The sequence below is a fragment of the Lagopus muta genome, chromosome 16, assembly GCF_023343835.1.
Source record: "Lagopus muta isolate bLagMut1 chromosome 16, bLagMut1 primary, whole genome shotgun sequence".
Taxonomy (NCBI): Eukaryota; Metazoa; Chordata; class Aves; order Galliformes; family Phasianidae; genus Lagopus; species Lagopus muta.
In genome coordinates, this window is record NC_064448.1 from 209,261 (window position 1) to 230,492 (window position 21,232).

The following is a 21,232-nucleotide window of genomic DNA, read 5'->3' on the forward strand; positions in this document are numbered from 1 at the left end:
AGCTAGGTAAAATGATACAGAAGGTTCAAACCACTCCCTGCTTTTTTGTTTGTTCTATTTAAAGAAAGGAAGTATTTACATAACAGCACACAGGGCATCCAGCAACCCTCCCAATGGCCTAGGCAGCGTATCAGATCCAGCCTATGGGATCACTGACTGCTTTGGGGTTTCTCCCACAGCTGTAACTTTCAAATACAAAGACCTGATGTCAACTCAGCACAGAGCAAGTTCAAACGTCTTTATTATCAGAACATTTGTTCTGTAAGCTCAACTCAAAGGTCAGTATTCTAATCTAAGTGTCAGCAAAGCTTTGGACGGCAACACATCAAAGTTTGTGACCACCTTCCCTTCCCTGTTGTACTACATATGGTATTTAGAAAAGAGCACATTCAGGCAGATGGGTTTTACCAAACTTAACAAAAACTAATTACTGCTGTCATTCAGACACTACCCACACTTTACTTGAACAAATAATGCACTGACAGCAAAAACAAGATAACATGTGGTACTTATTATTTTATTGCACTTGTTTTTGTGCATGCTATCAATAATTTCCACACTACTTTATTTGCACAGAATCCAGATTCTGCCACTTTAATCATTCACTACTACTTAAACAACATTATCAGTAAATTGGCTGCTTTATCAGTTAAACCGGTAACCAGGATATCAGAGAACTTAAGCTTTTATCAATATTAATTTTGAGATGAAAGCCAGTTGCAGACAGATTGCTCTACAGGTTAGCAATCGTTACTGATTCCCTCCCATATCTGCTCTCATTGCAGTGGAGCAGTTCCTCCTGGCTCCTTTCGGTGTTGCTGCCCTGTTGGCCAAGAGCAGGAAGGGAGCTGGCATGATTCCTAGAGGGAGCACACTGCTATCCAAGGAAAAGACAGCAACCTCCCAACAGACAGAAGGCACTGCTGCAAAAATTCACAGCACTGTCAATGGTTTACAGGGTGGTAATAATAATATCACATATTATTGAATTTTCTGTGTTTTTTTTTTTTTTAATTGATGGTAATACACAACTGTGATGAACAGCCATTGTTCTTCTAAAACACAACGCACCTCACAGTTTATTAAAAAAAAAAAAAACTGCTTTCATTATGAAGCACAGAAGCCAAACACCAGTAACCAGCTGTTACAATCAGAAAGATTAACGCAGTGGAAGGATGGTACAGAAACAAAGCAGCAAAGGAACCAGCACAGATAGGATGGCATTTCACACAAAAAGTAAAGGCAAAGATCTTGGCTCGCAGAAAGGAGATCCTTCCCCACTTCCCTTAAGTGAGGTCTAAGAGAGGTGCAGCCAGGCTCCACCCCTTCTGCTCACACAGCTGAATTGCCTTCAACCTCTACTCCCAGGGCTGACTGGGTCTTTTCCCCACGTGCTTAATCAGTGGTTCAGGCTGGGACTTAACAGTTCCCATACACTAGCTTATACAGATTGAGCCATCTTTTCAATGGCACAACTCAAAAAATCATGTAAACACCATACACCCCAAAACAGAAGTTCATAGAGCACTGGTTACGCACCAGCAACATACAAAAAGAGCTGCACAATGTCGAACTACTATTCTTCCCTCATTAAAAAAATCAGAAGCTTACCAGAAAATAACCAAAGAGAAGCATTGCAGAGCTGACTTCCAATCTTTTCAACCCAAGTCAAAAGCAAAGCAATCACAGATCTACCCACCAGCCAAGAACCAATGACAGTAACACTTCATAACACCAAAAACCCTCTGTTCATTGCAAGAAAGCCAAGCATTTGCAACTCACACCATATTTGAAGGGTCACTCAAGAAAGACCACTCCATACTGCCAAGACACAACAAAGTTAAATACTTCTGCACATCCGAGGCAAAGATAGGAAAGTGGAGGCAAACAAGAGCAGTCATCTTCAGCTTTTGCAGATGGTTTCAGTTTCAGAGTCACTAAGTCAATCACATGCGTGCCATTTTTTTCCCTTCCTAGTAACAATTAAAGAGTAAAAGACTGCACATTTGTTTCCAGCATTACAAGAGACATTCTTGCCTTGTTCTTGTCACCTCTTACTTACATATCCCAACAATAATGGAGGGCGTGTGTTCAAGTCGCAAGTAGAAGAGAAGATTGTAAAAGTTGAAACAGATCAGAGAGAAGCATAAGATGACAGAGATCCACTCCTGTAGTCTTTTTCCTGTTGGAAAAGAATGAAAGAAAAAGTTTTACTTTTATCCAAGAGGACAAAAAGAAATCTGAGATAATACAGACTATTCTCCCACCCAGACGACTGCTCCGTTTGTCCAACAGGAAAATGAAACAAACTTATGCATGCCTCCGTGAATAACATTTCGTGAAGCAACATTCCTCTTCCCTGAGCCACTGCTGACCTGTTCTCTCGCCCATGCCTAAAGTAACAGACACAAACCAGACATCAGTTCGTATTGTCCTGCTTTCCTCTTCCCCATAGGAATGCCTTTTTATTTTGTTTTATATTGTTTTGGGTTTTTTTTTTTTTTCTTTTTCTTTTTCAAATCTGCACAGCACTGAACATTCAGAGCTGCAAGTACAACTGAATCTGGGAACAAACATCTGGCCTTAGACGCCCCACAGTTAAGTCACAGTCTCAGACCTCATGAACAGGAAAAAGCATCATCCTGCTTGTTGGTGGCCCCAGAATTGCTTTCTGAACATTGTAAGTACGTTTCTGGGGCTTATTTATTTAACCCACAACTGCTGCAGCCTTATCTTTACCTTCCTGCTCTCGAGCAGAAAACCATGACTTCCTAGCCAGGCTGGTACAGCAAGAGGCTGAATAAGGAAAGAAAAATAGGGGCATAAATTCTCTGTACTACTTAATGCCTCTACAGTTACCTCAAAAACAAATAAACAAAAAAACCCCACACACAGACATCAGGTTATGGTAACCATTTTCACATTCAGGCTGAGAGGCTTTCTGCTGCTAATCACTGCTAGATTCTCACAGGGCACTGATGCTGAGAGGAAGGCAACACTCAAAGCGAGACCACATGGATTAAGGCATCAGAAACTTTAATACGTAATTGCCAGAGGCAGATCTGGGCTGCAACCACAACCCAGCCAGGTCAGCACCCACCTCCTCCAGGCCCAGCACAACTGCCTCAGCCCTAATACTAAATTAAGACACAAGAACAAGTGTATTTCAATATAGCACCAGAACACAACGTGGGAGATTCTATAAAGAGATCTCTGGAGTAACAAAAGTAAGAGTTAATTAACCCTCACTTTCTGTTTAAGAAAGCCACACCCTCATTAGGGGGCCTAAATGGGTTCGTCCTAGCGGATCAATTAGCAGTCTGCAGAGAAGCACCAGGCTCCTCACCAGGGAGCTCCATGGGCTCAGACTGTGCAAATGCTGCTGCCACTGAGTGTGGGATCCCAGGGCTGCCCTAAAGACCCCCAGGCCCAGCACTGGCACATCAGGAGAGCAAACAGCTGAAGGGCAGGAAGCCAGTGCCAAGAGCTTGTATTTGAAAAGCACTCACATTTCAATGCACATGGAAAGATAGGGATTCACTTAAAGAAACTGAGGAAGCACTGCAGAGCCACATTCACTCTGAACAGCTGTAACTCATGTCATTAAGAATTCAGTAGTCCAGCATCGCACGCTTATGCCAAAACACATTCTGATGCTGCTTATGTGTTATTTATGTAATGACCGGAGAAATCTGAACATCTAAAATATTACTGCAATTCACTGCTGCCAGACAGACACAGTGCTGCACAGACCTCCCAGGAGAACCATTCTGCAGATAACGACAGCAAGCTGAATTTGGAGGAAAATCTTTTCCACATAAGTGAGAGTATAGGGAACGCATTAAGTTGGTGACTGCTCTTCTGTGAAGCACAGGAATCAATCACCTCCAACAGCTTCTTCTCCCCTGACACGTTGAGATGACCGACACATGCTGCAATAAGCACAGATGTGCCTCAAACAATACAGAAAAATGACAGACCTATGAGTGCCTTTTTTTTTTTTTTTTTTTAAACCATTACTTGGCTCTGTGCAAGCAGGAACACCTGCATCTCCATTTAGGACCTGAATGCCATGCTGAGCTGCTGGAAACTGCGAGCACACAGCTTGGAGTGCTGTGACACATCTGCTCCTTTGAGAGCCTTCATGTGTATGTGAAGCCTGTACTATGAACCACAGGAACACCTCGTGCTGCTCACACTGCCTGCTGATGCTTCAGACCTCTGACACACAGCAAGATTCGGGGAGATGAGCGGAGCAAAAGCTCAGCCTGCCCTCCCTGTTCACCTTCCTGAGGGGATGGGCACCTCAAGGCAGATCATGAAACACTGCTGTATGGAAGCTCCGGTCGGCAGCCCGCTTAGCGAGCAAGCTCATATATCTGCTTCTGGACGGAAAGGTTTTCTCCGGAGAGCTCATCCGGGCAGATCCCAGTTTAAAGCCTCTCCAGGAGCAGAACCGAGCTCAGCAGTGCGGAAAGTAGTTTCGCTTCACACCGACAGCTCCCCGACGTGCCGAGGTTGGGCTCAAAGCGCCCTGCGACTCTCCACGTACGGATCGCGGCACCAAACGCAGAGCGGGGGCCGAACTCGGCACTACCAGAGCCTTACGGAGCAGCATCGCGCGCAGCGAGGAGCGGACATCGCTCAGTGCAACACCCCAACGGGACCGCGCAAAGACCGCCCGAAGGCGTCAGCAGCGCCGTCCCGCAGCCCCGCCCGGGCAGAGGCGCCGCGCCGCATCGAGCCCCGCGCCCGGCCGCCTCCAACCGGCGCAGTGTGGCCGGCCCGGCGCGCTGATAGCAGGGCTGCCCGAGCCGACGCCGGGCGGGGCCGCGCCGCTCAGCGCCGCAGCGGGCCCGGTCCGTCCCGGAGGGATTCCGAGCGGAGCGGCGCCCCCGCCGCCCCCGTCCCGAGGAGCCACCGCGGGCCCCGCCGCCCCCACCTGGCGAATAGAGCTCGGCCAACTCGCGGGCCCCGGCGTGCTGCGCTCCCCAGCGCCGGCTGCCGCTCTCGGGTTCTTCCGAGGCCTCGCCGGCCGGCCCCACCGCCTCCTCCCGCGGCGGCAGGCTCTCCATGGCCCGGCCGCGCGGCTCCGGGCCCCGGGGCGGCTGCTCCTCCTCCGTGCCGATGGGCAGCTGCGAGGGGCGCCCAGGGCCCGCCGAGGCGTCCAGCGACAGCACTGCGGCCCGCGGCAGCATCGGGAAATGGGGCCGGGCCGCGGGGGGGGGGATTGAGGGAGAGGAGGAGCGGGGACGGCGGGCGCGGCTGGACACGCCCCCACCGCCGCGCGCCCCTCGTCGGCACCGCCACGCGACCTGCAGGCCAATGGGAAGAGGCGCTCGGTGCGGCGGGGCTAATGGCGTGGGGGGAGGGGCGGGAACACGTCTGGAGGCGCGCCGCGGGCACATCTGGCGACGGGAGCGCGCGGCGCGGCGGTGCCGCCGTCCCTGTGTCCGGCCGCGCTACTTTCTGCTGCCCCAAGGTTCAGCCGGGCCCGCCGGCCGCGCAGACCCTCGCCGCGCCCCCACGTGGCCTCCTTCCGCGCCGCAGAGCCGGGACGGGGCAGCAGAGCTGCGACGGGAAGACCGCCACGCGGTGACTGCGCCCGCGCGCAGCGGCACCGCCCCGCAGTCCGTGCTCCGCCCGTTCCCGACAGGGGATCGCCTGCCCCCTGGCGGCGCCTCTGCGCGCTGCGTTTGTGGAAGTCGCTCCGCTCCCCGCGGCGGCCGCAGCAGTGCCAGGGCCGTCAGTTACCCGCAGCCCTTCATGTGGTGACTCAGCCCGCGCTCCTTAGTGGCGTCCGTTAAAAGCTGCGCGCCGAGCCGCTCGCTGATCCCCAGCAAACGCTCTCTTCAGCACAGAAAATACCAAAGGAAAAAGCCCCGACCAATACTATTAACGTCTATTAGTTTTGTTGTAATTTTTTTTCAAGGTCAAACAGAACAGCATTGAAATTAGAAGCGGTACAAATGACTGAGTAGATTCGGTTTAAACAATTCACTTACAGAGGGTGAAATGCTGAAGAGAGGTTTGTTGACTTCGAAGGTGATGTGTTTGCCAACGACACAACAGGGGATGGAACGAAGCAACGGGAATGCACAGCCCGGACCTGAGGCTGTGCTGACAGCAAATCGTACCTCCGTGGAAAACGCTGTTCTGTCCCTTCGGGTCGTCTGAGCCCCCTCCACAGAGCTGGAAGTGCCCTCTGCACCGACCTGAACTGCACGAGTCTTACAAACCCAACCGCGCTTCTGATGCCAGCTAAGGCATGCAGTGTGCCTTCCACAGTCTGCCTTCCTGCTCGGAGTATCACAAGTTAATTAACAACTAAGCGGAATCGTACGCTCAAATTAGCTCCGCTTTATGAAAAGTTGGCGCCGCGCCGCGCGAAGGGGCTGCGCCCGCCGAGATCCCGGCGCTGCCGGCAGGTGACGCCACGAGCCGGGGCACGGCCTGAGCTGCCCGTAGCACCGCCTGGCGGCGCTGGCGTGGAAGGGCAGCGGGGCGCGGCGGCTGTTTGCCGGCTAGTTGCGGCAGACATCACCTCAACAGCGTGGCTGTGCATAGACATTCTTCATAAGCATCATTATCTGCTCTTTTTTTTTTTTTTTTTTTTTTTCCTCAACAGTTTGCTGGGGAGCAGCAGGGACAGAGCTGACTGTCTCCTCTGCTGCAGTTAAGGGATGGCAATGATTGCAATGCATGTAGCACCTAGAGGTCCCGCTGCCGCACTGCCTAGAGGCGTCACAAGAAGCATTTTGACTCTACTCTCAGCACTTCCCTTTTCCCATCTGTACCTGAGGCCAGCCTACAGAACGATTTGGAGACATTTTTGAACACAGACCTGTGCTACGCCAGCTCCTTTGTGCAGTACTGCACAAGCTTCACAGTTCAAAACATCCAGAAGTCAGACTCGCTCCTCTCGCCTCTTACCCATTCTTGTGCAATTCTTCCTGATCCGCGAGACAAGAAGCAGAAGCTGGCTGCAGTTCCTTTGCTGGACTCTCTCTGGCATGGGAAAGTATCAGTGAGTGAGAGAGCTGAAACAGCCACTCCTAGGGCTCCTTCCAAAGCCATACACGAAGAGACAGGGAGATGACGGGGTCCAGAAGCGACGTGTGGGGAGGTGGCATACCGTGGCTATCGCACCCAGTTCCTGGGCATTGCAGCCAGCAGTGCAGCCAGATGACACAGACCCAGGAGCTGTTCTCACATGCCAGTGCTCACCACCAACATGTCCTAACTGCTTCCCATGGTGCTCAACACAGGATAAGAGCAGCTGAATAAAAAGTAATTGTAAAGCCAAACATGCAGCCTTTAAAGCTTTTACAGAAGAATCTTGTTATTCTTCATCATGGCCCATTCTCCTGCCAACCTCTCTAAAACTGCCTTCAGTTTCTCTTGTCCTTAGCAGTATGCAGCACTAAGTTCCAGCTATCTGGCCCCAGCTTCAGGATCACTGAAGAGTCCTTCTTGTTTAGAAGTTTCCAAAATCAATAACTACCGATCTATTCCTGGGATGTCCTGACACTTGTTAGGGTTCCTTAAAAGGATCAGAATCCTGTTCTCCCAACCATTTTTATGAAAGCCTAGACACTCCAGAAAAAAAGTCATAACACTTGTCCTGTACCAAATTCATCAAGCTAGGCGATACAGTTACATAGGAAATGCCAGATGACTATAGAGAACTTCTGGAACGCTAGTGGGCAGCAACTTCACTCTGTTTTTCAACAGGATATTCATAAAACTGCTCAGAAATAAAGCCCCCATCTTCCTGGTTAGATGGCTTCAGTGTGTGCTTTGCAACACCGGGCTGGAGCCTCCAGCTTCTGCTTTTCCACCAGCATTTGTGTGCACTCAGACACTCTCTCCTTTTCTTTGTAGCCTTCATTGCAACATTGCTCCACTTAAATTTGCTCTGACCTCCAATTCACTCTGGAAAATTTTCTGTGCAGCAGGGGAGGGTATTTTGCTCACACAGTCCCCACTGGCTGGAGGCAGGGGTGCCATCTCCAGGTGTCGCCTCTGCAGCACTGGATAGGGCAAAGAGCAACACGGAGATAAAGGGGGGATTGAGCAACCTGGCACTGCAAAGACCAAGCGTGCTAGGTCAGAGGTGAGCAGAAAATCAGCAGACAACCAACAAACACCTGAGCATCCCCATGTCACAAGGGAACGAGGGGTCAGGGAGCCCTCCAGGAGGGGGAGGGCTCTGGTCTGTAACAAAAGAACCCAAGGAGGCCTGGAGAAAGCCTGCGACTCGCATGGGAGGTCCCTGACACAGGGGACTGCAATGCAGAGTATCACAGCTGCAGTTTAAGACAGGAAATAGTGTGGATAGTTTGAGTTTTTTACTATTATTACTTTTTAATGTTATAATGAGGCGAAGTCTCGAATCTGGTCTAAGAGCTGGGAGAGATGGAAGGAGAGCCAATCTCTCTTTCAGTTTACACACTGTCCCTGCCAACCTCACTCTGTTCCTGCCTGACATTTCATAAATTTTATTGTTTATTTATTTTTAACATTGGAGAACAATGTATGGAAAGCAATAGATTGAAATCCAGCCTCTGCCAGGTACAACTTACAAGTTGGTGCTGGTGTAAGGTGCACGGCTGTATGAAGAGGGACCTGGGGCTGGGAACAAGGAGAAAACAGCACACAGCGTGCTCAGAAATAAATTTCAATTTTACTTCTCTATTTCACAGCCTTCACTGCAACATTGCTTCACTTATGTCAAACTTTCAGGCAAGGTCACATCTCGCCCCAAGGTCCTCCAAAGCAGCTCTGTGCTCCCCCAGCCTGCCCACACACAGACACTACTGCTCTCATTCTTCTCTCCAGCTCACTTCCAGCACACTACCAGCAGTGCCTTGTTCAGTGATGCAACTGTTGACTTCTGGCATTATCTTCTTTAATCTTTGCCCCTCTTCTACCTCTCCATGCTTTGCATTAGGCTGCAGTGAGGAGCTGTGTCCACACAGTGCTTAGCATGATGCACCTCTGATCTCACTGATCTGCCAGGAGATACTGCAAGACAAACAACACGCAAGACAAGTCTTCAGCAAGAAGCATCTAAAATTATAGACAGCCTTTTTCTAGAGTACAGACTCTCAGCCCACAGATCTTCTTACAAAAGCTTCAGTGTTTGTTCCGTGACCATTACATTAATATCATCTCCCCAAAGCTAGTGTCTTTCCAGGACAGCTACTATAGACCTGCAGAGTGGGAATCAGAGAGCCTGCTAGAAATCCTGGAAAAGAAGACGATTTTTAGGAATATGTCTCTGCAATGTCTTATCATAGGTCTGAGCCTGCAGCTGGAAAGCTGTGTCTTTCTACTGTACAAGAGGGAAAATGGAGAGCAGAATTTAATTTGTGACAGAAAAGAGCAGTGAAGATGAGATTCTTCCCTCCACTTTTTCCCCCTTCCTATATTCTTGTCTTACCCCTCCACTATCTATATTCTTTCACATATGAATGAAGAGGAATCTGGATTTTATTGCATAATTTTTTTTTTTTTTTTTTTTTTCAGGAATGTAGATGTTCTCACTAAGTAATTTGTGAATAATGCTGTCTTCTTTCCCCAGCTGAAAAATCATGAAATCACCAGAAAGAAGGCACTTTTCAGAGAAACGCTGCCTTTCTGCTGAAATTTGCTGCCAAGAGAACTGTTGTGGAACCAATTGCTGCTGCCCCTGAGTTTTTCACTGTGTGATCCCTTCACCAGGATCACCTGCATCTCTTTTCCTATCTCTCTGTGGAAAAGAGTTTTCAGGATGATTTGCAGCCTCTGTACATCAGACCAGACCAGGTCAGCCTGTGGCACTGACAGGGATGGAGCTCGGTGTGCCAAGACCTCCACCCAGCTCTCGGTGATGGGAGCTTCGCTCTACACCGTTTCCATTTCAAAAGCCCCATTTCTGGCCATGCATTTGTTATGACAAGTGCAGAAACAATTTAAAAGAGACCAGACTTAGCTCAAAACCTTCTTGCTGAATGTAGGGCTTTGCATGAGTGGTTAGTCCGCCAACAAGGTTCCCATGAGAAGCTGAGAGCTCCATGAGAATGGATGCTGGGATTTGAGGTGAGCTGGAGAAAGTTTAAAGAGATCCCAGCAGAGCAGGAAGGTGAGTGGGGAGCAGAGAAGGAGGGGACCAGCTGGGCATCCAACCTCAATTACCACTACAGCTGACGTGTGATTCCAGTGACTATGGGATTACTCAGCACTGGCCTGGAAAAGGAGGTGTGGGCCACACCATCTCTGATATAATCTATTTCACATGGCAGTTGCACAGACGTTTTATTTTGTTAGGGAAGATCAGCCTGGGTTGGAGCACAGCTTTTGGATGCTGAGCAGCTGAGAATAAGGCGGAAATTTGGAGAGGGCAAATTCAGATCTCTGAGAATATCTTAAAAAAAAAAAATGCCCAAGAAATGTAACTGATGGGTTGTATGGCCCGCGTTCAGCCAATGGCTGTGGCAAGCTGGAGACCTGTCAGGGTAATGCCAAGGAACACCAGAGCCATTTCAGCAGGTGGCCGTGGCAGGAGACCTTCTGCTTGTGGGTTCCTGAGATGCTCAGAAGTAGGAAGCACATGAGGGTGAATTTCAAGAGTTCAGTTGCAAGGGCCAGTTAGGGCAGCTGCTGGATGCAACTGCCAGATCAGAACTCAGGATAAGGACACAGCGCAGGAGAGAAAACAGGCAGGAGAACAAGCCCTGGCTCACTGGGACTTGCCAGTATTTGCACCCAATACAGATGTTTGTATTTATGAAGGTATGGGCTCCAACCTCCAGACCCAGACCTCTGGCCAGGCCCAGCTCCAATTTAATCTCTGGTACATTTACCAAAGATTAACTTGGAGATAAAGATAGAACTAGAAATATTTGAAGCCCAAAAACCTGTTGGGGTACTTTTGTTACGGAAAGCAAAGCCCTCCTGAAACGTGCAAAGGAAATGTAAACGCAAAAATACAAGAAAGAAAAAGTCCAGTGATCCACCGACACATTTCTGAATTCTTCCTCTTTTCAAAGTTCTGAGGTTTGAACATTATGAACAGTTGACTGTTTGAATCGTATAATGCAATACCTGTTCCTCTGGCTTAACGTTACCATATTTCCCACACCGCAGGATTGCTTCACATTATTCTAAGAGGCAGTGTCATTTTCCCTGCAGTGCTGGGTCTTCTTTACTGAGGCGAAGGACACTCCTACTTCCTTTAATTATATGTTTTGTTTTAAATTAAGTCCTTTATTCTGGGGATGAATCACCAGCTTGTAGACAGGTAAATGTGGGAGTAAGAGAGTGAAAATGTAAGTTTGATTCCCAAGGTGGGTGTCTTTAATTAAAACGGACATCGAGATTCAGTCTTCCTTCCCAAACTTACCCCGCGATTCTGAAAATGCCTGGATTCCCTGGTTCTGAGCATGTCTCTTTCAGAAATTTAAACACGGTCCCCTCTGGCTTCAGAGCGCAGATTCCCTGTCGCCTTTGTACTCTGACAGTTGCGCCGTATCGTGCAAAGTAAATAAACCAAGGCAAACTTCAGTCACCGTCCCTGCATGCAGAGATGGGGAGCGGAGCTCGGCGGCTGCTGGGCTCAGACTGCTCGCGGCCGTCAGAAGGCAGCCGGGAGCACGCTGTGCTCCAAACTGCGCTCACTTGGCTCTCCGCTTGCTCTTGTAAAATGGTTCTGCACACGTCTGTATCGGACCGTTCTGCCTGCCAGTGCGGTTTACTCAATCAGGCACTGGACGGAGAATAAGAGGATCGGTCTCCTATTTGCAGCTTTTTCCCCTGCTTTGGCAAAAGAGCTTGGAAAAACTCCTTCTGCCTCGATTTCCCCAGGGCTAAAACGAGACCCAGACAGGTTTTGCACCCACTTCTGCGGGGCACACGCAGCCTCACAGCGCCAACCCTTCCTTTTAGACACAAAAGGCCCGGCCTTGCGCTGGCAAAGCCGCATCCCGGTCTCGCAGCCACTCCGGGCCGAGCGGTGCCCGCGTTCCCCGCAGCCGAGGGACCGGGATAGACGTGAAGTCCCGGCGGCCTCGCTGCCGGCGGCGGCGGCTCCGTGCGGTCCCGTTCCCGCGTCCTGCAGAGCGGCCCCGGGGCCCGCACCGCACCCGCAGCCGGCGGCGTCCCGGGGGCCGGAGCGGTAGCTCCGAAGCGTGCAGCGTGGCATGCGGCCAGGCGATGACGCGCCTGTTGCTATGGGATCCACCGCCCCTATAAATAACCGAGCGAAGGAACTTTCCTAAGTCAGAGACTTGAGGACACGGGCCCCGCAACCAGATGGTCCGCAGGAGAGCCGCCAGCTCCAGCCGCAGCTCCGGGAGCGGGAGAGCCCCGCCGCGCCGCACGGACTGAGCCGCCCGGGCGGGCAGCGCAGCGGGGCCGTGCCCAGCGCCGGGCTCGGGAGACCCCCACCCGACGGCGGCCGCTCGATCCCGTGCCGGGGGGGCCCCCCGCGCCGTCTTCTCCTCCCCGCATCCCCCTTTGCTTTCATGCAACGCCTGGTGGCCTGGGACGCAGCATGCCTCCCCATTCAGCCGCCCGCCTTTAAATCCATGGAAGTGGCTAATTTCTATTACGAGGCGGACTGTCTGGCTGCTCTCAACAAGCTGCACCCGCGGGCGGCCGGGGGCCGCTCCATGACCGAGCTTACCGTAGGGGACCACGAGAGAGCCATTGACTTCAGCCCCTATCTGGACCCCTTAGCAGCATCCCAGCAGCCGGCGCAACCGCCGCCTCCCGCAGCAGCAGCAGGGGGCAACTTTGAGCCTGCCTGCAGTAGCGGCGGCCAAGATTTCCTTTCCGATCTCTTCGCCGAGGACTATAAAGGCAGCGGCGCCGGCAAGAAGCCCGACTACACCTACATCAGCCTCGCCCGGCACGGCCACCCGTGCGGCAGCCAGAGCCACAAGCCGGGGGGGCTGCCGGGCTGCTTTCCGCCCCAGATCGTGGAGACCAAAGTGGAGCCTGTCTTCGAGACCCTGGACTCTTGCAAAGGGCCCCGTAAGGAAGAAGGGGGAGCGGGGCCGGGACCGGGGGGCATGTCCTCGCCCTACGGCAGCACCGTGCGCTCCTACCTGGGCTACCAGTCGGTGCCGAGCGGCAGCAGCGGGAACCTGTCCACCTCGTCCTCTTCCAGCCCCCCCGGCACCCCGAACCCCTCCGAGTCCTCCAAGTCGGCCGCCGGGGCCGGGGGCTACTCGGGGCCGCCGGCGGGAAAGAACAAGCCCAAGAAGTGCGTGGACAAACACAGCGACGAGTACAAGCTGCGCCGGGAGCGGAACAACATCGCGGTGCGCAAGAGCCGCGACAAAGCCAAAATGCGCAACCTGGAGACGCAGCACAAAGTCTTAGAACTGACGGCCGAGAACGAGAGGCTGCAGAAGAAGGTGGAGCAGCTCTCCCGGGAGCTGAGCACCCTCAGGAACTTGTTCAAACAGCTTCCCGAGCCCCTGCTCGCCTCCTCGCCCCGCTGCTGACCCCCGCGCCGGGCCGCGGGGCGAGCCGAGCGCTGCCCCCCTACGCCCTCCTCCCGGGACCGGGCTGCGTTTTCGGTTTCGTTGGGGGTTTCGTTGTTGTTGTTGTTTGTTGTTGTTTCGGTCTCTATTTGCTTCCCCCCTCTATCCCCGGGGCCAGGGGGCGGCGGGCGGCGCGGGGAGGGGGAGGGGGAAGGCCGTGGCCCCGGGGCTCTGCTGGGCGCTGGGGTTATTTAAAACGGCGAGAGGAGAGCGAGGGTGAAGTGATGCAATCCTTTAAGCATGGCTGGGAATGCTGTGTACATGATGCAATCTCGTGTAACTGTCAGTCATGGATTGAGTAATCTGTTAAAGATGTTCCTACAGTTTTTTTTTATTATAAAGAATAATCTATTTCTATAAGAAAATACATATGTATATTTTGGGATCTATGCATTCTTGCTACATTTGAAGCATTAATGAACGATTTTAATAAACTTTATGACTAGGTTAAAAAAAGTAGCTTGTTTTATTTTGAGGGTACGTTTCAAGTCAGATGAAATGCAGGGCTGACATTCCAGCTGGATCTGGCTCGGTGCTGCCAGCAGGGATAGGACTCGCGTTGGTCTTTTGGCTTTCTCTGTGACTGAGAAAAACAGAAACAAAAACCCCAGGAGAAACCCAGCAAAGAGCAGAGCTGGAGGCTTCAGCCAGTTTTCATCGTCTCATTTTGGTTCCTCTAATCACTTGCTTGAGCTGCCTCTTGGGTATTGTCTGGGAAGAGGTGTTTGTTTGGGGTGGTGTTTTTTGCATTTCTTGCTGTTTCCAGTGTGCAGAGCGAGGTGTGCTGTCCAAACCATGACTGATCTGGTGAAGTAACTGCAAGGCTGAAGTGGGAAGAAAAAGTGAGGGAGGAAGCTTTCACTTAATTTTTTTTTCTTCAAGGAGATTCTGCTCTCTGAATTATGATTCAGCATGTCTTATGTTTGTAGTTTACAGGAATAAACATGGGAAAGTAGTGCTTCTGTTGGATGTCGGTAATGTGGTCCCTGCTCGGAAGCTCTCGCGAAAGCCACCAGGTGAGAGGCACCCCAACAACCCCTTGCCTTTGCTCTTGAGATGTTCTTCTCAAACCTGTAGCTAGAGTTTCTCTGTTGAGAGGGGTTTGTTTCTGTGTGTCTGTTAGCTGGGGGAAAGCAGCAGATGAGTGGGGATGGGAGCAGGCCCTGTTGGGCTATAGATCGGGCTGGAGCTTTGTTCTGCCCGCTGATGGAAAGCTGCGCTGCTCCCATGTCCTGCGTGCTGCTGCCAGAGCTCTGCGAGCGGCTCACAGTCCCAGGCTGGTTATGTGCGGAGGGCTGAGAGAAGGACTGGGTCTTACTCAGCGTGTTCCATTTTCCTCTTAGGCCAACTTTAAGCACCATGTTTTAAAATCCAGATTCCCAGTGCCCCGAATAGGAACTCCTTAATCATCTGTGCTGAACTGAATCCAGAGGAGCTTTTCTGTACCAAGAGAGTACTTGAATTTGCTACAGGCAGGGCAGGGTTCCAGGACAAACCCTGAGTCTGTCACTTATTCCCAGCGTTCCTTTCAGCAAAGCATGTTTCCTACTGAAAGAGCTGCTGTGCATTTTTGACACTTGAGATCCTATCTTTCCCTGGCAGGTACAACTCCGAGAGCTCTCAGGGAGATCTGCCGTGCTCTGCTTCCATAAGTGCTCCAATGGAGCTGTGCAGCAGTGAGCAGGGAAGCGTTAGACGCGATACAGATTTCCACTGTTTGCTTTTTAATTTGTGCACTGCAGTTAAGTTGGTTTTATGAGACCCTATGAATAGATTTCTTGGGTGAGCAAGCTCCTGCATGACTCAAATTCTCGCAGGCAAGATAGACGTTAGATCTTGTCTTGGCTGTCCCTTGTGACGCTGATTTCTCCAGCCTCCTGTGGCTGTTTATTCTACTATTCTTCTAGTTACGAAACTTATCCACATCGTTAGATCCCATTTTCGTGTTGTGCTGTAGGCCATGTAATGTTACCCACACTTACGAGCAGCATTCCCAGTCAGAGCTGAGTGCTGCCGAGGGTAGAATTGCTGGAGGACTGGAGATGTCCTCAGACATATTTCTGTATTTCTTTCTTTCTTTAAATGACAGAGCTTCCAACAAAAGTTCAGTTTATGAGGGCTGGGAGGCAGAGTAGATTGAAAGATAAGATGTACTAGAGGTATTTATATTTGTTTGAGTAATAATCCAGTTTCGGAGCTAGAGCTCTGTCAGGCACGAATGAGCTAATTCCTGTCCTTAAACTGCTTGAGGAGTTGGGGCAGTGTTGCTGCTGTGATTTAAAGAACATTAAAATTACTGCTGTATACCAGTGTATCTCTTTATTTGGATGAAAGATTCTTCATTGAGGGGGAAACTCATGCAGCAGCAAGTTTTTGTCAGACAGATGCAGTTAGACAGGATAACTGATGAGCACTGGTGTTACACCAATCTCAGAAGGAATTGGAAAGAGTCAGAGAATTTCTGAATACTTCGTTCTTAATCTTATATTGCCTATGGAGCTTACATTTTCAGAGCTTTCTAGCTCAATGCATGGAGGCCATGAGATACCCTACTTAATGAACAAAGATATGAAAAAGCCCCCAGAGTTAAAACACTTCCTAGGGAAAAAAGAAAAAAAAGAAAAAAAAAAGAAAAAAATTTGGAAATGAATCTGAGCACTAATTCTAGTACTAAAGCAGACAAAAGATTTCAAATACCTTTTCTAATCACAGTGGTGGAATTGGAAAATCCCTGTCCGAACAGTGGCTCTGCTCCAAATGAGGAAGCCTCCCATTGCAAATAAGATCCTGTTAACTGAAAGCAGTACCAGGTGTACCCCAGTTGTCTCCTCACCAGGTCTCTCTTGCTTATTTTCCTAAGGTGACTCTGTACAATGTGTGGTAAGACTTCACAGCTTAGATGCAGGGAAACCCTGCAGGGAAGTTAAGGCACTTACTCCGGGAGTTTGTTTTTAATTTATGGAGGCTTACAAAAATCATTTGGTTTGGGCTTTTTATTGCCTTTCAAATTATTTATGACACCAACTGATTACTGCAGGTCTTCCTCATTACTGCTGAAATCAGAGTTCTTTTCTATGCAGAAACTGTGCTGCCAGATCAAACCTGCAGCACTGACTTCCCATTTCCAAAGCATCTGATGCTTTGCTTATATCCGCTGAGGAAATCGTATGTACCACTTGAAACTGAAAGAACAAGAAACACCATTACAATTTTGGCAGCAGTTCTTCTATCTGTTAACAGACTGCTGGTCACTGCCTATCTGCCCAAGCACATACAGGAGATGCTGCGTGGCAGTGCTCTGACCCTTGCACCACTGCTGGCCCTCAGAAGGTGCAGAACAACTGCCTCAGTTTCTATACAATTTTTTTCTCTTCTATCAAATAAAAGGGTTCAAATTGCACACGCAGTCCAAAGGTGATTGGAATGGAGGACTCAATTGCAATTGGTTACATTATGTTTTTTAATTTACTCCTGCAATAGCCTTCATATATCAAAATTACAATCTGAAAAACAGCTGTGTGAAGTGTTTACCTTTACAATTTCATTGCTAGAACAGCTGTTATTGATGTGGATGCATGAAAACATAAAGTTATTCTCATGCTACGTAGTTTTCAAGCACTGTTTCATTAGCTGTGACAAGAATAAAAGTCAGTGCAACTTAGTATCTGCTTTAATAAAGAAAAAATGTATATGAGGCCAAATTACACATCTTCTCTGGCTATTTATAATACCACTGAAGCAGTAATAAGTATTAGCTTGCATTTTCTGGCATTCGCAGCAGCACAAGGGAGTCTAAACCACCAGCTGCACTCAGTCTGTTTGGGTCACAGGTGCTTATCTGGGGATGGGGTCATGATTAACATCTTTTGTGTTTAACCATGCATATGCCTAGCAGTCAGAACTTTAGGGCAAAACTTATGTACTAATGTGAAGTATGGAGAAAAAATTAAACCTATGCGTGAACATTGAAAAGGTCCTAGCACAATCAAAGAATCGAAACAAAAGTAGGAATTTAGTTAACTCCTCCCAAAGATACAATTCTGTTCCATTTCTGAATACATTTTTAAATTGCTCATGAATGTCAGAATAGAAGCATGAGGCCAAAAATATACGTTAACTGTGGGAGGGAATTGGTTCTTCTTTTGAGAGAGACTTCCTGAGCTGATGAGCGGATTTCTGTGTAACTGTTTGCTGGGACTGAAAACATACTCTGAGAGCTTAATCTTTTCAACACATAGCTAAACTGTGGTACAAATTCTGAACTCGGATAACACCCTGAGATTCTCTGAGGTTCTGATTCTTCCATAGGGACTGAGGGCGGTGTTGGCCCAGCCCACTCCATGGGCAGTGTGTAAGAGCCTAGAAAGATCAGGTATGGCTTTTGACTGACGTCAGGACCATGTAAGATTTCTGATCCAGAACTACATGAAATTCCGAGGGAGCTTCTCTTTGCAGTGATACTGGATGGACCCTGTGACTCTGAAACACAACCACTGCAGCATTTCATTGCTGAGCCTCAGTAAAGAGCTCTCAGGGTCAGCACAGCTCTAACTCTGATTTGGATGGTTTTATCTACTGGGAACTAAAACCCCTCCGTGACCATTTTCCCTCCTGTTTGAATGTAATAAAGCTCTCCCTTCCACTCCTGAAAATGTAGGTGGCTGGAACTGGATTTATGTGAAAAACAACAATAAGGGTAGAAATTCAACACTGGATAAATGGGTTAATAGTTGCTGAAGCTAATTGATTTGCACTTACAATAGGACACACCTTCTGACTGATTGTCACAGTTCTACAGAGCAGAGCCAAATTTAACCCTCATTTGCTTTAAAACCTTCACAAATCTGGAGTATTCTGTTCTAATGATATTTTCTAGCCAATTACAGTCAGCATCACTTTTTTGCCTTGTCCCATCTGCTCATGCCTCTGGAACTCACACATTACGTAGCTATTACAGTATTTCCTCAGAGTTCAGGGTACTTAAACAGAGGTTTAATTTGGGTCTCAGAATTTCATCCATTTTGCAGAATAACAAATCCTCCACAAACTCACACATTCCCTCTATAGCACCTATAGGGCTGCTGGCTTTGTCATCAGACCTTGTTTTAATTGTCTTGAACATCATCCCAGACAAAGAACTGCATTTTTGACAGAGAAGCAACGAAAGTTTATGGTCCCCATCGCCACATAAAACAAGCGCAGCAGTTGTTTTGTTTTCTATAAATACCTCGTGTTTGCTAGCGTATTGCAACAGCATTTCATTAAGCCTGTGGTAGGTAGCTCATTGATGTTGTCTAAAAATTACAGTAACAGGAATCACAGTCTCCTTCAAAGAATGCAAAAATCCCTCTCAGACCTCAGCCCTGGGCTGCTCTCCTCCCACAGCCCACCTGCAATCTGAGCGCACAGAGCTGTGCGAGCCCGAGTTGTTTTTGTGTAGATGAGAAGCGTTGGATTTAGAAATGAATGTCACAGTGACACTACAGCAAAATGTCTCTGTGCAACATGATGAAACAATTACTTGGCTGGAGTAATTCAGGAAGGGAATCAGAAGGACAAGAGAAAGTGCCTGGAGCCTGCTGGAGAAGCAGGAGGAGAGCAGTGGTGGCCAGCAGCAGGAACATTGTTCTGCTCATTCCTCAGCCTCTGCATCCGACAGCGACTCGGGGGTGGTGCTTCTGGCTGTGATGTGCCACCTTCCATGAACATAGGTGTCTTACTGAGTCTGTCTCTGCTGTTCTCTGAAGATGAGAGTACAGAAAGCAAACGCAGAATGCCGTTCTCCAAGATACGTGTGTCTGACGTTTAAATGTACAGGGAGCACAACAAAAAAGTGGGATTAACTTGGCACAATGAGATGAATAAATTAACAAAAAAAGCTGTAATTATCAAGGAGTTTGGTTTCTAAAGGAATACAAGCTGGACTGCAGCCACTGCACTTCACTTCCACACAAAGCCCAGCTCCTCACATTGCTCTGTAGTGATGTGCTCCTGATGACAATTCCTGGTGGCAGAAAATATTCCTGTCCTTTGAGTTAAGAATTAGTGCTGACCACTGGGATGGATCCCCAGACCTGAGGGACTGGGGGAGGACGCAGAAGGCCTTCAGATATGACTTCAGCCATTGGGTTCACAGTATCCTCACACACTTCGAAAGGAACTTCTATAGCTGCAGAGTTAATGAATGCAGAACACTGTCAGAAATTAAGCATCAAGGAACAAATGAGCTTTAGCAAAAGCTCAAGAATAGGAAGGCAGTTTCTGGTCCTGACTCTTTCACCAGTTTATCATATTTCTTTAGATTGCTAGTTAGCTCCCAGATGCAATAGAAGCTGTACACAAATATGTGCATCTCTAGTTATAAGTGCAGTTGCCATAGCTGTATTTGCCTATTATATATTTTAGATCTTACATGTGTGCTTTGGTGTATACAAGTAGCTGTAGTTTTCAGTGGAACTATTATCACTCGCATGAATAATGATAAATTCACAGATCCATATTCACATGAATCTGTTTGCATGGATCTGTATATACATCGATCTGAGATCAGTGTTTCTGGGATGTTTTTAATGCATTTTACAGCACAAGCCTAGCAAATTTTGAGTATTTTCATGATGTATATTCAATTTCTCCAGAGCTCCCCAGTCACGTGGGCTGACTCAGCTGTCCATTCCCAAACAAAAGGCAGTGATAGAGGCTTCCGCATTTCTCACTTCCCAGGAATAAAAAAAGCAAATCCAAGTATTGAGGTACCGGCTCTTTCAGCCATTGGGCCCCAACACAACAAAGCACTTGAGTGCAAATTCTGCCTGAGTAGAAACGAAGCAATGCAGAGCACAAGCTTTCAAATTTTGGATATGCCAAGTACTCTCCTGAAATACAACTTCCAGAGTTCCAGACATAGCCACCTAGCCTCTGGATTATGGCTGTGATGCAGCTGTGTCACAGGTGTTAAGTCCTGGGAAAGAAAACATGGCAGAAAACCTGGATGTTCAAAAGACGGTGATGTGATGCATTCAAACAGGCCAAAAGAAATCCTAATCTCCTTCCAGTGTACAGAAGGGGCCCATTTGCTATGTGTCCTGGACAGGACTGGCAAGCCACTGCTACAGCAAATGGTGTTAGCACCTGGCTGGTGATCAAAGGGTTCTTGAGCAACATCCCACTCCACATCAGTAGGAGCTGCTGCCAAGAACCATGGACATCTCTGGGCTGGGAAGGCAACTGATAAAGCACATGCTGCGAAAAGCAGTGGTGCAAGCATTGGGCAAGCTGAGCTCCACTAATGGCTACTGGAAAATGTTACTTTTATTTTAGTACTGCAGTTGCATAAGGCAGATTCACTAAAGACACATACAGTGTTTGCACAGGGTGTTTTGTCGTTGGTATTGTTGTTTTTTTTTAACAGCATTTATTTAGATGAGCAGACACTCTCACTTCACAGGAGAAAGCCAGTACTCCTTGGTACTTTTCTTCCTCTGTCAGTAACAAATATGGGTCAACTCCAGAATTATCTCCTGTGCACTTGGCTGTAAAAGAAAAGGCACTCAGAGTGGCAATGATGCAGTCAGATCTGTTGTAATACAATCCTATGTCTGGTTGGTGGGGATACAGTTCACAAGGTTGGTAAATTGGAAGAAAAAAAAAAAGAGTACAGGGCAGATTTCCATGGAGCAAAGATGTTTTAGAAGAAGGAAGTG

General features: G+C 48.7%; 2 protein-coding genes and 2 long non-coding RNA genes across 6 annotated transcripts in view; 1 reads left to right on the plus strand and 3 right to left on the minus strand.

Annotated features, from left to right (window-relative positions):
- Nucleotides 1-5,332, minus strand: part of LOC125701409 (ubiquitin-conjugating enzyme E2 variant 1) — a 39,690-nt gene extending 34,358 nt beyond the window's left edge. The window contains exons 1-2 of one of the 3 annotated variants that reach the window (XM_048963454.1): nt 4,943-5,272; nt 2,063-2,182 (exon numbers count right to left, since the gene is read on the minus strand). In XM_048963454.1, the coding sequence (XP_048819411.1) occupies nt 2,063-2,182; nt 4,943-5,198 (376 nt within the window). In that variant the 5' untranslated portion in view covers nt 5,199-5,272. Of the gene's footprint in view, nt 1-2,062; nt 2,183-4,942 lie in introns of all 3 variants that reach the window. The other 2 variants (XM_048963450.1, XM_048963449.1) reach the window with 2 other exon arrangements.
- Nucleotides 5,333-8,667: 3,335 nt separating this feature from the next.
- LOC125701420 (uncharacterized) lies at nt 8,668-12,215 on the minus strand. Its single transcript, XR_007380241.1, has 2 exons — nt 11,387-12,215; nt 8,668-9,027 (listed from the first exon to the last, which is right to left on the minus strand). It is a non-coding gene; the product is annotated as an uncharacterized LOC125701420 (long non-coding RNA).
- Nucleotides 12,216-12,267: 52 nt separating this feature from the next.
- CEBPB (CCAAT enhancer binding protein beta) lies at nt 12,268-14,548 on the plus strand. Its single transcript, XM_048963461.1, has 2 exons — nt 12,268-14,374; nt 14,462-14,548. The coding sequence occupies exon 1, from the start codon at nt 12,507-12,509 to the stop codon at nt 13,491-13,493; it is 987 nt and encodes a 328-aa protein (XP_048819418.1). The 5' UTR covers nt 12,268-12,506; the 3' UTR covers nt 13,494-14,374; nt 14,462-14,548.
- A 147-nt stretch (nt 14,549-14,695) lies between these two features.
- The window catches only part of LOC125701417 (uncharacterized), a 138,124-nt gene continuing 131,587 nt past the window's right edge, over nt 14,696-21,232 (minus strand). The window contains exon 4 of the long non-coding RNA XR_007380238.1: nt 14,696-19,701. This is a non-coding gene — a long non-coding RNA (uncharacterized LOC125701417). The remainder of the gene's footprint in view (nt 19,702-21,232) is intronic.

Coding starts and splice junctions, on each gene's coding strand:
- CEBPB (XM_048963461.1), top strand. CDS start 12,507: ATGCAACGCCTGGTGGCCTGGGACGCAGCATGCCTCCCCATTCAGCCG.